Here is a 14,071-nt window from a genome sequence, read left to right as displayed (position 1 = left end):
TACGCTCGACGTGAATGTCTCAAGCTCTTCTGGGAGCCCGAGGACAACCTCTGGTATCGCTCTGAGCAGGGTTCAAATATATTCATGAAGCCATTCTACCCCACCTATGATTGCCCTGAGTTCACCTCTTACATAACCCAGGTGGAAATCCCTATGTACTGGGTCCAAATGGAGATCATGTTTCATAATGGCGATGCATTTTGGGATAAGCTACGGGAAATCTACCCCCTAGTACGAAAGGTAGTCCTAAGTGGCCATTCTCTGCGATCATGCATGCCTCCTTCTCCTGGGGAATATGATTACGAATATTCCTTAATTTCTACATTAATGGAACGAGCACCACCAAATATCACCGCTCTCGTTGCGCTACAGAGTGGGCCTCGCGAAAATGCAATGCAGTTTAGACTGTGGCGACTTGAAGCAGGACCTTGTTGGCACCTCGTCAAAGAAGTTTGGACACCCATGCGAGTTTATCTGCCTCGGAGAAAAGTTCCCGCGGGGATGCTGCGTGATCTGCTATCCATGCAGCGAGTTCGATCAGCCGCATTCCGTGAGAAGAGGGCGATGGATTGGCTGACATTTCAGACGTACGGATATTATTCCAGTAACGCTTTTGGAATGGAATGCCCAGATGTCGGATGTAATTCCAAGTTCCCTGCCTTAGATGACTGGGTGAAACATGTGCAGGGGTCCCATGGTGGGCTCTGGGATTCCGATGGGAAATGTATGATAAAGTGCCATCCAAACACCCCAGCTGAAACAAGAGCTGTTCTGAGCAAGAAGCAAATTCGCGTTGACCAGAGAAACGCTCTTTCGACCTCATTGAGGGCGGGGATTCAGGCCCAGTGGGCTGGAGATGAGACAGATGAAAAAGTTCTATTCAACGACATCCTGGTGTCTCAAATGAAGGAACACGGGTTTCTCAAACCTAATGATAGTTCGGTGTGGGACTCTGAGTTGTGGGAAAACAATCATACTTTGTTTGTGTCTGATTGCGCTTACAACCTATAAGGTGCTAGGAAGGGCATAGATTCGAGTGAGAGAACTCATCCTATTGCGAAGTGCATCACACTATCCAGATACTTCAATGTGTACTTGACTACTTTGTGAAGATTTCGTTCTAGCCATGAAATATTATTTCAGAATATCCGGTTTTAATACCAGACGCCATGGTTCTAAGAATTTGCAATTGGTATTACAGGAACTGGCTAGAGGTTTGAATCAAAGATATACCGCTAAAAAACGTACGATGAGGATTGATGCCCCCAGTGAATCCAGTGAATCCAAACTAATGCCAAAGAGAGAAACCATGGCTATCGAAAAAATCGGAAACGGATAAGAATAATTTTTCACCAGGGTAGAAGTGTCCTTTGCCACTAGAACCATGCTCCAATACAAGTGCGACATGTACTTGATGGGGGAGTCTGGTATCGGGGTAGCGTATGCTCTTACACGCAAAAATATGTCCAGGAATTCGAACCATTTACAAGTCTGCCCAAGTGGTTCCAAATCAGATCAGTCAGGAGATACCTTCCGACATTGATGAAAGAAGAAATATCTCCCTAGGTATCTAGATAGATAGAGCGCTATCGAGTATCAAATGTGCGATTTCCTGATACCTAAAGCCTGGAAGCTTACGGTCTCTAAGACTACTGAACAACATGACCATAGACAAAACTAGAACCAAAGAAACAAGAACGTCCCTGTCAATGTAGAAAGCAAGAGATATTTCCTCGACATACTCAAAAAATATCCCTTTACGCTTTCGTTTCCGAGGTTAAAGTGTAATTTGCCTTATGCCGAGCCGGGAAATCAATTGCAAGCAACCAGGCTGTCGGGGTGAGTCAACCCCCTGGCATGGCCCCTTGAAGCTCTTTGGATTCACACGGCTATATTTTCCATACACGGCCAATCTCGTGCCAAGGGGAAATTTCCAGTTTTGGGCTTGCTGCGCACTGAGACTCTGGCTGTGTCCTTGCGATTTCTCGAACTGATAGATGGCGCCGTCTTCTGCATGCATGTCCCCCAATCTCCTACCTCCAGGGATCCCATCATACTCCTGTTCTGATCGGGCGTACCATGCCGGCGCGGTGACTTTGTCATTAAATATTAGCGTATCACCAGCACCATGCGGGATGGATGAAAACCAGACCCCCTTCCCAGGTACAAACAGAGTAGCAACAAGGTTGGCATCCTTATTGGCTGACTCTGGAAGATTTTCCCATAATTTTCGTGTGACGCTTTTTAGGTTGTCCTCGAACTCCTGCGCGCCGGTAGGGCCGCGCGGAGGGCGCTCAAGGATAGCATCATTATCTGGCTTCCAGGGTAGTTCGCCAACAAACGTTCTCCCATCGTTTCCTAGTGGCTTCATATAATCTTTATAATTTAGAAAGGTCGGCTCCGCAATGGTACGTAGCAGGAGGTCCTGAGATCCTGGGCTTGGCGGAGCACAGTCGGCGGAGTCGGCCCGCTTGCATGGTTTCTGCTCTGCATTCGAATTGCTGGAAGCTGGTTTGCTGTCGTTGGGCTCTGGTGTGAAATGAGGAATATTTCCAGCGGTGCTTCCAGCATTCGAGAGTTTTGGAAGTGCGACTTCAGGAACTTCGGCTCCTGGGATTTTGACTCCAGGGATTTTAATTCTTCGAAGCAGATTGCTCGTAGAGGAAGCGTCATCTGCAGATTGCAAACTCTTGCGGACTATAGCTGATTAGCATGTCACATGTGCATTCAGTACAATGGATCGTCCAAATCATAGTTGCTCTAGCAGAGGCTTCCAGGGGGCTGCCTAGAATGGCAGCCAACAAGATACATTGTAGCCACTGAAAATGCATGGTTCTACCTTCAATTCCAAGGTTGTAATTTTAGGCTTGGATGCTCGTTTATAGGTTGTTTAGGAAGTGCTTAATTCAAAGAGATGGAACAGGAGCACAAAATCAATGCCTTTTATAGGCAGAAATACCCAGTGTAGTACTTAGTCGGGCATTTTGTTGATGTTGTTGTGTCATTTCTCCTTCGGTGCTGTGGCCATTAAGCTGCTAGCTGTTGGGATCAGCCCCAATTTGTTGTTACATCTGGTGACTCAAATCAGCCCCGTAAAATAATACCCTTGCGATGACATGGGGATCGTTATGGGAGAAACCCAACAATGACTTCGTTTGATTATGAATTCAGTGTTTGCAGAGTAAACGACATACCAGGATTTGCTATGGAGGCGAGGTAAGGCAGACTTACTAGACCTAATCACCGAGCCAGCCGATGGGGCTGTTGGTTTCATCGTGCAGCAGGTGGATCTAAGAAACTATTGAGTTCAAGTCTCAGATTCTACCTACTTGCTATATATGAGGGAGTTGTGGGATGTTGCTACATTTCGCGGCTGGCTACAAAAGCATTTTGGACACGGATGTGGATCACTAACAAATATCACCCCCATACACTAGTAAAAAGACTATTTTTTTTTCTTTTCTCCAACGTGAAGCCGGGTAGCTGCTGGAATATGTCAAGTTTGAATCATTGGAGGGATTGAGCGACTCTGGGGTTCAGAATTATTCTCAGTATCGATCTTACTTCTTTCAGCCGTCGAAATTCATACGGATATGATTGAACCCAGAAAGCATCAAAGAACGATACATCGTCAGTCCAGAAGCCCCCTTGCGGAGCGGGCCGAACCGAAGGTTCAGTAAAAATGGGGCAGTTATCCACGGGAGGTAGGCAACAACTGAGGAGACCTTCTGTTAGGCTATCTAGATATATATATAGTAACTGGGCCATGATTTGACATAGGGTCAAATCATTTTAGGTCTTTTGCCTCAGTGGTAAGTAGGCGGCCCAGTGTCTACTCATTACACCTTCCGTATTAACATGTATATACCTTAGAATGGATTTCGATATAACCATAGTAATACTTAGAAACTATCAATATACACATCCATTTTGACTGTGACCTGATTCTTGAGCCTATAAAAAATACCCAATTATTGTGCAATCGAAGTCTAAGGCAGATTTCCTGATTCCTACCCCAAGGTTTCCCATACCAGGTCATCAAATTGCCCCATTGTTACAGAGCGGATAGCTTTTGAGCACAAAAGAAATATCCTTACTAGAGCTGGTGTAAATTTCGCTTTCTAGACAGGGTGCTCAGCGGGGGCCGCATTGGGCTCTAAGCCTCGTACTGAGTGTGGTGCTAGCCCCATAACTGAACTTCTGGGCCAAACTAACTTGGAAGTATACATTGTAGTTAACCGACATTCCTGTAGTACGATACACCTGAAGCAATTTTTTCTAAACTACTTACAAGAATGAAGGTTGCCCCGTAAATGTAGCTATCTCTAAACCACATGGTCGAAAATTCTAAGAGAAAATGACGAATCAAACCCTCATCTCTTCTAACGATACCTGCTAAAATCCCACTGGAAGGCATTCCAGCTTCTGGGAGAGCCAAGGCAGAACCTGTTACTGTGATATTGGCCCCTGAGGATTGGCCCCTGCATAAGTGAGTAAAGCCAAATAATTAGTGCTCATGCTGGGCCTTGTTGACAGAAATTGATCAAGGCGCCAAGACGCCAAGGCAGAGAGGGAGCTGACATAGTCAGTAAGGCAGAACTCATGAGATTTTAAATAGCTTCATTAAATGATAGATAACTAAGATGAATAAATATAGATTCTTACCTATAAACCTTCAGATATACACATATATATATATAAATATATTCATACTGTACCTTTTATCAGGCCTCGGATGAACGGTCGACAGGATGAAACACAAGATAAGCTTTAACATAGCTGACAAATATTTCACTAGCCAGTGGGCGATTTCTTGACTGGTACGAATATGAGGATAATGGGGCCTTTTGAGTACGCTAGGGGCCAGCAAAGGATGCTAGGATGCCCCCGACTCGGTGTAGGTGCTGTTTAATGGAAGAGGCCGAATACACCGGCTATATAAATCACAGCTTGCTGCTCATGCCATTGTGTTTCAACCAGATCATTAGCAGTCTAAGTTTCATCTTCTCGACGCATCTACCAAGACAGCAGCAATGGCAGGAAACGCAATTGCCTTCCTTTTAACAGGCCTGACCATGATTCCCATGGCGAAAGAGATGTTCCCAAACCCTCACGCAGCCTCCACAATTGTCCGCGTAGCCGCCGGCCTGTCAATGCCCGGAGAAGGCAGTTCCGCGAGTACTGGCGGCAATACTCCGGGCATTGGGCTATTTGATGAGAATGGGAACCGGATCGGCTTCAAAAGTGGTACACGTCAAGGCAAAATCGGCGACGGCAACTACAAAGACATCGTTGTGGACCCTATAAAGGGGGGAAACAACCATCCTCCGTCCTACCTCAGCGTGTCTGGTGGTTGCGAAGACTCCCTCTGCATTGCCTACATCTATGTCACCCCGCCAAGCAGGGAGTTCTGGGGCTTCTTTGGAGACGTCCCCAAGGAGTATGGCGCCTCGTGGTACCATTCCAACCTCCCCATCTAGCATCAGGATGGTGACCCCTTCAAGCCCAGCTGTTTCTGGATTAATTCGCCCCATCGTGACACTAAGAAGACCACAAACAACTTCCCTCAAGGTGCAAGCATCTATTTGATTAACTTTACAGCTATATAGAACCGCGTCCAGCAGTATCAGGACCACAAAGATACAATGTGCGGCAGCACACCCCAATTCTCATTACATCCATCCTTGACAGAGATGAATTGCATTCCTATCTTCAATCCACCTTTGAGTTATAATGACGATGGCACCAATACAAAGTTTAGTGCACTGAAAACCCCTAGACAGGTAATGTGCAGCCCCAGTCTGAATGAGAAGCCCACCGCGAAGCAGATCCTGCAGCTCAAAAAGTGGACTGGGGGGTGATTTTCACAGCTGACATATGGTGTTAAAAAAAGATCTGTTAATGCTAGACAGAACGACCGGGTTTGCTTTGCTGAACAGCAGGTTGTAGTAGTAAGTGAATATGAAGCCCACACAGCCAGTGAGCTGTGCAAGAGTCCCTTTGCAGCAGGGCCGGATTTTGTATCAACCAAGGAAGGCTTGTTCTGCAACATGTGCGCTGGGGAGCTATGGCCATTGTGCTCGGAGGGTGTTCCGACGGGTTGCTTCGATATGGACTTGAAGGCGATGAGGGCGAACAATGGAACTATCACCAAAATTGGACTTCATGCTAGGGACATGGTGACTGGGAGGGATATTCCTCAGAAGGAGTACTGGAATACGCTTCATTGGACTTGATAATCATGAGTACCTACGTTCGTGTATTTAGCCTACATGCTTCCCAGCTTCCCTCCTTCCTCGTGCTTACCTAGTTATCTCGTTGAATGCTACCACTTACTGATAATACTTCCTCGTACCTGAGTTGTAACACCATGGGAATAATTCAACTGTCACGGTATATATAGATAAAGTGTCCCTCACTCTGGGTCACATCTTCCTTATTACTTCCCGAAGATAGGATTTTTGTGCATGATCATACACCTACGCATGCTACATACGTTATACGCAATATAATATAAGAAATAGAGAGCGAGGTTATGACCTAGCCACCTCATTCGCCTAATCCTAATCTAGGAAGGGTTTTTAGGCCCTTTGAAAAGCCGAAATCTACCCAATTCAGCCTGATTGGGTTGAAGTACTTAAGCTTACTCGCGAGATCAGTTGAATTCTCACCACCGCAAACCCCTAAGCCCTTTGTTGTAGAGTAGTATTCACTATACTAGTGGTACACTCACTTACTATGCCTAAATAGGCCTGGTGTAATGCATACTAACTAGTATATTTATCTACTTAGTTATATCTACTAGAGAAGAGGGGGGGTAGGTAAATAAGAGGAGGATATACCTCTATATTTAAGTTATATATCTATATCTATTAGTATTTATATTACCCTAATTATATAGCTATAATAATTATAAGCCTAGTTAATAAGATAGTATAAAGATATTAAATTAGTAAGAGATCTACTAGGGCTAATAAAAAGAAGAATGAAGATAATCTAAAAATTAATAAGGAAGTAATATAAGCTATAGAGAGGTAGCTAATAAAAGAATAAATAATATATCTTAAAATATACTAACTATAAGGATTAGGACTATACTTACTAGCTAGAAGGAATAAAAAATCTAGAAAGATATTATATAAATAATAGCTTATTAGAAGAGAATCTAGGTATATATTAATCTAGATAAAATTAATAAGTTAATAAAGCTAGAGATACCTAAATATAAGAACTTTAACTTAAAGAAAGGATATAGATTAGTAAGAGTCTTTTTAGATCTTTTATTAAAGAAGTAAAAAAATTTTAAATTTAAATAATATAAATTTAATTAAAATATTAGACTTTAGGAATTACTAAAGATATAAATAGGTAATATAGCTATACTAATTAAGAGATCTCTAGCTTAGTATCTAACTGTGAGAACACTAGTTTTCGTATGTGGAATATGACTAGTGTGAAAGAATAGATACTATGTAGCTTGGATTTCAAGAATTTAGATAATTAAGTAGATTAATGCTAGGTTAGGATTCTTCCTCTGTAAGGGAGAATTCCTAACCTACTACTTAGTAAGGGCTGACTAAGAGATACTCTTATATAGGTATAATAGATATCTTTATTATACTATTAGGAGGCCTTATAACTACCCCCCCCTCCTATAGGCCTTAGTCCCTTAAGGCCTTTATAGATGCAACCTTTATAATTAGTATTTAGTGCCTTATAGTCTTCCTGACCTATAAGCCTCCTCTATATAGTATAGCTATTAAAAAACTATATAAAAGCCTAAAAACCTCTCTATAAAAGTAAAAATTATAACTAATATAGGAAAAAAATTCTCTTATTACTTATAAAGGCCTAAAGTTAAAGACCTTATAGCCTATTTCTATTATATAAATAGCTAGTTAAGATAGTTATATACCCCTCTCTTAAAAAATAATACTTCTAGCTTCTTATAATCTTCTTTTCTTCTCTTCTTAAGTTATTATCTATTATCCACCATCTATTATTTATTATCTATTATTAAAGATAAGTAGATTCTATCTATCTTTCTCTTATTTTAAGTATCTTTATTCCTCTATTTATAAGTAGGGATGACTATCTCCTTATATAATATCTCTATATCTATAGATAATAATCTAAGTTACCTATAAGTAGTTCCTCTCTTACCCCTTAATTATAGTAGGATCTTTTAAGCAGAGTATTATCATAAGCTTATCTTATATAATATTCTTATCTATAGATTATTTCTATAGCTTATAGATAGATAAATAAACCTCTATATACTTCTCTTTTACTAAATTAACTTTAATTAACTTATAGATTTTATAGATATAGAATATTATATCTATCTCTATTAATATCATTTTTTTTTCTTACTTAGCCTATAGATTATAGGGTCCCTCTCCCCCTAGTAATAGTAGTAGCTACTTCTTTAGCCTCTACTAAATCCTAGGTCTAGGTTCCTCCCCCCCCCTTATTTAGCCCCTATATTAAGGTTCTATAACTCTAATATAGGTAGTCCCTTAGCTAGTAAACTAGATAAGCTACCTTATAACTACTCTTTATAGCTATATACTAATTATTCTAGTTAGAGGATTAATTTATTATTAATCCTCCTTCTATCCTAAATAGCTTACTTATATAGATAGCTTAGGATATACTATCTCTAGTAGCTATAATAATTAAGGAGTAGGCTTATACTTACTTTATTAAATATTTACTTAATATATAGTTTAACCCCAGGACTATATAGATACCTATTATACTTCTAGGTCTTATCTTATAGATAGGCACTAAGCCCCTGTCTAGCTATAAATATTAATAGGTATTCCTACTAGTCTTAAGATATATTTACTACTATAGATTTACTCCTAGCTTAAGATTAGTAATCTATATATAGTATTATAAGGCTATCCTTATAACTTATATTAGTTACTACCTATCCTATAGTTATAAGTATATATAGTACTACTAAGTAATAGTAGGATAGTCTTTAGATATCCTATCCTTTATATAGTATATTTCTAGGGGTATTAGGCAGAAGTATAATAACTATTTATATTATATAGGAGTCTACTTACTAATAAGTTAAGATATCTTCTCTTAATAATAGTCTTACTCTCTAGTATAGATATCTTCTCTTATAATCTATATACTTACTAAACTAAGATTATATAATATATAAGGCACCTAAGGCCTTAGTATAATAATATAGGTCTATATCTATTATAAGTATTACTTTCTCTTTTATTTTAATTAAGCTAAAGTTCTCCCTACTTATAAAGTATATTCCTTATAGATATCTATATATTATAGGCCTACTATAGGTTCCTAGGTATCTCCCTTAGATCCCTATCCTTTTTACTAGATTAGTAGTTCCCTTAATCTACTATTATTATATAAGTTTAAGATCTTCTCTAGATAGTACTTATAGATCTCCTCCTCTATAAGCCTTACTAAAAAGTACTTTATAGAGTCTATACCCTTTATTTCCTTATATCTTTATAGTATAAAAATATAAAAGATATTATAAATCTTTAGACCTATAAAGAGTTCTATGTAGTAGATATTTATTCCTATTTATTCTACTATCCTTAATAAATTAGTCTATTACTAGTTCTTAGTACTAACCTAGACTTTATTATTAATCTAGAAGTTCTCTATAACTCTCTTTTAATTATAATATCTCTACTAGTACTCCTAGGCTTTCTTAATCCTACTTATAGCTTTTAGTCTTATCCTTTATAGATACTCTATATACTTATATAAGCTAGGGGTAATATTATCCCCTCTTTAAGTATTTAGGGCTATTACCTATAAATCTACTTGTATAATTATATAGAATAGGGTATTCTAGATAGATAACTAATATATACTATTATATATAAACTCTATAATAGGTAGGTAGTCTATCTAGTTATTATATTTAAAGTTTATATACTTCTATAGATATTACTTAAGCATACTATTTAGCTGCTTTATTTAGTTATTAGTCTATAGATAATAGGTAGTACTTAATATATACTTAATATATAAATAGTATATTATCTTAGACTAGAACCCCTTTATAAAGACTAATCCTTAGTCTATTATGATATTAGTGAACAAATATCATGAGTAGATTAATGATTATTAAGGTTAACTCTAAGTTACTAAGGTTAATCTAAGAAATCTTAGTAATATCTATAACTTATCTTTAGATAGATAGCCAGTAGCTAGGTATAAATAGAAGATCTTACCCCAGGTAAGTAAAGAGGCATTAGCCCAGCCTATCTCTCTTCACCCCTGGTGATACTACCTTACCCTCGGTAATTCCACTATTATAATACTTATAAATATCCTATGTAGGTATACTATCTTATAGATTATTATATATATTAGTTCCTTACTAAATATATTCTTCTATATAGGTATAAAATATGCTATCTTACTTATCCTATTAATAATAACTAGGATAGTATTAAACACCTCCTATAAGGAATCCCCTATATAAATACTTATAGGTAGATTAGTAATAAAGTCTAAACTAATTTATTTCTATATCTTATATAGTACTAATAAAGATTAAAGTAATCTTTACTACTTTTTATAGATTATTTATAATCCTTAGTATACTCTGCATACCTTATAGTATTAATATATAAAATTAGATATTAATAGCTACTAAACCCTTTACTTTACTAGCTCTAAGGTCCTCTTATATATTAAGTACCTACTATAGGGATTATTATATATTTTTATAAGGATCTATAACTGTAGATAATACTAATTAGATATATAAAGCTTATCCTTATAATAGAGCATACTATTATAAAGCTTCTAGAATAATATCTTATTTAACTTTTAATCTAATTATAATATAATAATGAAAGAGTCCTATAGACCCTTTATAATCTTTTTTATAAGATTATCCTTTCCTAGAATTACTAGTAGTACTTCTAGAAGTCTCTATAAGAAGTTATATCTATATAGCCCCTCCTACTTATATATATAATTAATATCTTTCTATAGGGTCTCTACCCCTAGGACTTAGATATCTATAACTATAGAGACTTTAGCTATTAAGTCTAGCCTAGTAATTAGCTCTTATATATATCTAATCTAAATAAGTAACTTTTATCTTACTTATTTTTCTTCTTCTAGCTAATTCTTATAGTATACTTAATTAATATAGTTAGCCCTTCTTAATAGGCTATGTATAGGATTATACTTTCTAATATAGTATATAATCCTAAAGATAAATCCTACTAAGAATTAAGACTAGTAAATCTATATTTATAAAAATATCTTACTCTTTAACTAAATAATATATAGAGTCTTATAATTTATAACTATCTCTATCTCCTATATACACCCCTCTAGGTAGTATTATTATTTCTTAAAAGACTTTATTATTATATAAAGTTCTTATTTACTAATCTTATAATTATACTCTATAGGGATTATTTTCCTTAAGAAGAAAGTAACTAGTCTTTATATACTATTAGAATTACTGAGGGTAAGGTAGTATCACCAGGGGTGAAGAGAAATAGGCTGGGCTAATGCCTCTTTACTTACCTGGGGTAAGATCTTCTATTTATACCTAGCTACTAGCTATCTATCTAAAAGATAAGTTATAGATATTATAGAGATTTCTTAGGTTAACCTTAGTAACCTAGAGTTAACCTTAATAATTATTAATTTATTTATAATATTTATTTACTAATATTATATCCTCCCCTACTTAAGGTGAAGCCCATCCTTAGTAGGTTATCTAGCTCCTTACTAAAAGGTCCTTATAGTCTAAGGGGGTAATGTTATGTGTAGTAAGTAGGATTAGATTTATCTTTAGTAAGTAATATTAGATTATATTTAGTAAGTAGTATTAGATTATACTTAGTAAGTAATATTAGATTATACTTAGTAAGTAATATTAGATTACTTAAAGGATAGTATTAGATTACTTAGTAAGTAGGGTTACTAGTGTAGTTATTATAGTAGAGGTAAGGTAAGATTATATATTATTTATTTTAATTTTAAGTAACTCTACTTTATCTTACTTATTTTCTTTTTATCTCTTATATTTCTCTTTCTCTTTTCTCCTCCTATAAGTATCTTTCTTTTTATTATATTAATTACTATCTCTCTTTTAGTAAGTCTCTTTCTTTATATACTAGTCTCTTATATTCTTCTTATACTTAGTAAATATAGATACTCTATAAAAGAAAGATAAAGGCTATCTTATTTATTAGAAGAATATAATTACTTTTAATAAGTTTAGTAAGTATTCTTCTTAGCTTTAGTAATTATCTCTTACTAATAGTAGAAGCTTATCTAATTAGACCTAATAAAAGTATATTAAAGGTAATAAATATTATTTACCTAATTATCTAGAAGTTTAATAAGAAAGAGAAGCTAGATATAAAGGAATATACTTACTTAGGCTATATATTAGCTACTATTCTCTAGTAGTAAGGTATATCTTATAACTATATATTATCTTATAATAATTATTTTTTAGATAAGGATCTCTTTAGGGGATATATCTCTACTCCTAGTTATAATAAATTTATATTTTTTTAGGGGTCCTATACTAACTATACTTAGAGTAATTAAAGATTAGTATATTTATTCTATATATAGGGCTTTTATATATAGAATTCTAGTACTTTTAATAAGTATATATTCTTCTTAGTAAATATTTTTTATCTATAATTACTAATCTTTTTTACTCCTATAAACTTATTATTTAAGCTAGTAGTCTTAGTTTTCTTATTAATTATAGTAATAAATTATATAATTAGCCTACTAAGCTAGTAGTAGTAACTAATAATTATAATAAGGAGTTAGATAATAGCACTAGTAAAGGTTCTCTAGATAATAATAAATATATATAGTCTAATATAGAAGGTAATATTAATTCTCCTATTATAAAGATAAATTCTTTTAGTATTTTTTATAATAAAGGCTCTTCTCCTATAGTAGAGATAAATCTATCTAGTATTTCTTATAATAAAGGCTCTTCTCCTATAGTAGAGAAGGCTCTAATTAAGAAGTATTATCTTTTTTTAAAATATTTTATAGTAGTAGTAATTAGTCTAGCTAAGGGATATTATTCTATTATAATAACTTTATCTTATTCTTAGATTATTTTTTCTTTAGTAACTTTTTTTTTACTTAAAATAGTTTAGTTAGATTAACTCTCTCTTTTTCTTAGATTAATTCTATTATAATAACTTTTTTTTATACTTTAATAAGTATCTTATTAGTAGCTTTAATAAAGAGCTTTATTAAGTATTATTCTTCTTTATTATTACTTAGTTATAAAAATTCTTTTAATAGAGTTTATATTCTCTAATTAGTAAGTTATATTAACTAGAATAATTATTATAATCTTTTTATAGTTCTTTAAGATCTTTAAGTATTTATTTATTATATTAAGGCTTACCTAAAGGAATTAGCACCTCCTCCTAATAATAATAATAATTTATTCTAGTTAGCTAAGGCCTTATCTTATAGAGTTCTTAATATAAAGTTTAACTTAGATTTTTAATTAGTAATTATTTATTACTTTAGTTAATTAATATAATTCTTAATATTCTATTATAATTAGTTTTTTTTTATAATTAGTAAAATCTACTAGTTTATAATTTCTTTTCTTCTTCTTAGAAAAGTAATTCTAGTATAGTACTATTTTCTAATCTATCTATATAAATATATTATTTTTATACTACTCTATTTACTCCTAATAAGAGGGTATTATAATTATAAATAATTCTTTAAAATCTATCTCTCTAGTATTCTTTTAAGATATTAATTTTAAATTATTACTTTAAATTCTCTTCTAGTCCTTATTATCTAAAATAATTAAGTCTTTACTACTCTATAGCTCTAGTAACTCTATTTATTATTATATAAGATAACTATTTTTTATTAATTTTTATTTACTAATATATTAAATTTTTTACTTATTTATTTTATATTATATTCTTAATCCCTCCCCTATTTATTATAAACTTTCTCCTAAATATTTGTACTTATTATATCCTTCTACTATATACTATAATAATTCTTTATATAATAGTATTAGAGGATT

General features: G+C 34.5%; 3 protein-coding genes across 3 annotated transcripts, besides 5 other annotated features; 2 read left to right on the top strand and 1 right to left on the bottom strand.

Annotated features, from left to right (window-relative positions):
- Positions 1 to 327: 327 nt before the first annotated feature.
- ACLA_080510 (uncharacterized protein) lies at positions 328 to 1,011 on the top strand (the record flags this gene model as incomplete). The annotated part of the gene is made up of 1 exon (XM_001267792.1): positions 328 to 1,011. The coding sequence occupies one exon, from the start codon at positions 328 to 330 to the stop codon at positions 1,009 to 1,011; it is 684 nt and encodes a 227-aa protein (XP_001267793.1).
- Positions 1,012 to 1,777: 766 nt separating this feature from the next.
- Positions 1,778 to 2,831, bottom strand: ACLA_080500 (uncharacterized protein; the record flags this gene model as incomplete). The annotated part of the gene is made up of 2 exons (XM_001267791.1): positions 1,778 to 2,697; positions 2,735 to 2,831. 2 exons carry the CDS (start codon positions 2,829 to 2,831, stop codon positions 1,778 to 1,780), a joined length of 1,017 nt encoding a protein of 338 aa, XP_001267792.1.
- Positions 2,832 to 5,033: 2,202 nt separating this feature from the next.
- ACLA_080490 (uncharacterized protein) lies at positions 5,034 to 5,861 on the top strand (the record flags this gene model as incomplete). Its single annotated transcript, XM_001267790.1, has 2 exons — positions 5,034 to 5,455; positions 5,795 to 5,861. 2 exons carry the CDS (start codon positions 5,034 to 5,036, stop codon positions 5,859 to 5,861), a joined length of 489 nt encoding a protein of 162 aa, XP_001267791.1.
- A 2,115-nt stretch (positions 5,862 to 7,976) lies between these two features.
- Positions 7,977 to 8,018: a microsatellite.
- A 3,782-nt stretch (positions 8,019 to 11,800) lies between these two features.
- Positions 11,801 to 11,916: a microsatellite.
- Positions 11,834 to 11,916: a microsatellite.
- Positions 11,917 to 12,896: 980 nt separating this feature from the next.
- Positions 12,897 to 13,014: a microsatellite.
- Positions 13,015 to 13,899: 885 nt separating this feature from the next.
- Positions 13,900 to 13,953: a microsatellite.
- Between the last annotated feature and the right edge of the window lie 118 nt (positions 13,954 to 14,071).

This window comes from Aspergillus clavatus, genomic scaffold (genome assembly GCF_000002715.2).
Source record: "Aspergillus clavatus NRRL 1 1099423829806 genomic scaffold, whole genome shotgun sequence".
NCBI lineage: Eukaryota > Fungi > Ascomycota > Eurotiomycetes > Eurotiales > Aspergillaceae > Aspergillus > Aspergillus clavatus.
Note: the sequence above shows the minus strand (reverse complement) of the source record. Positions and strands in the feature narration are given on the sequence as shown.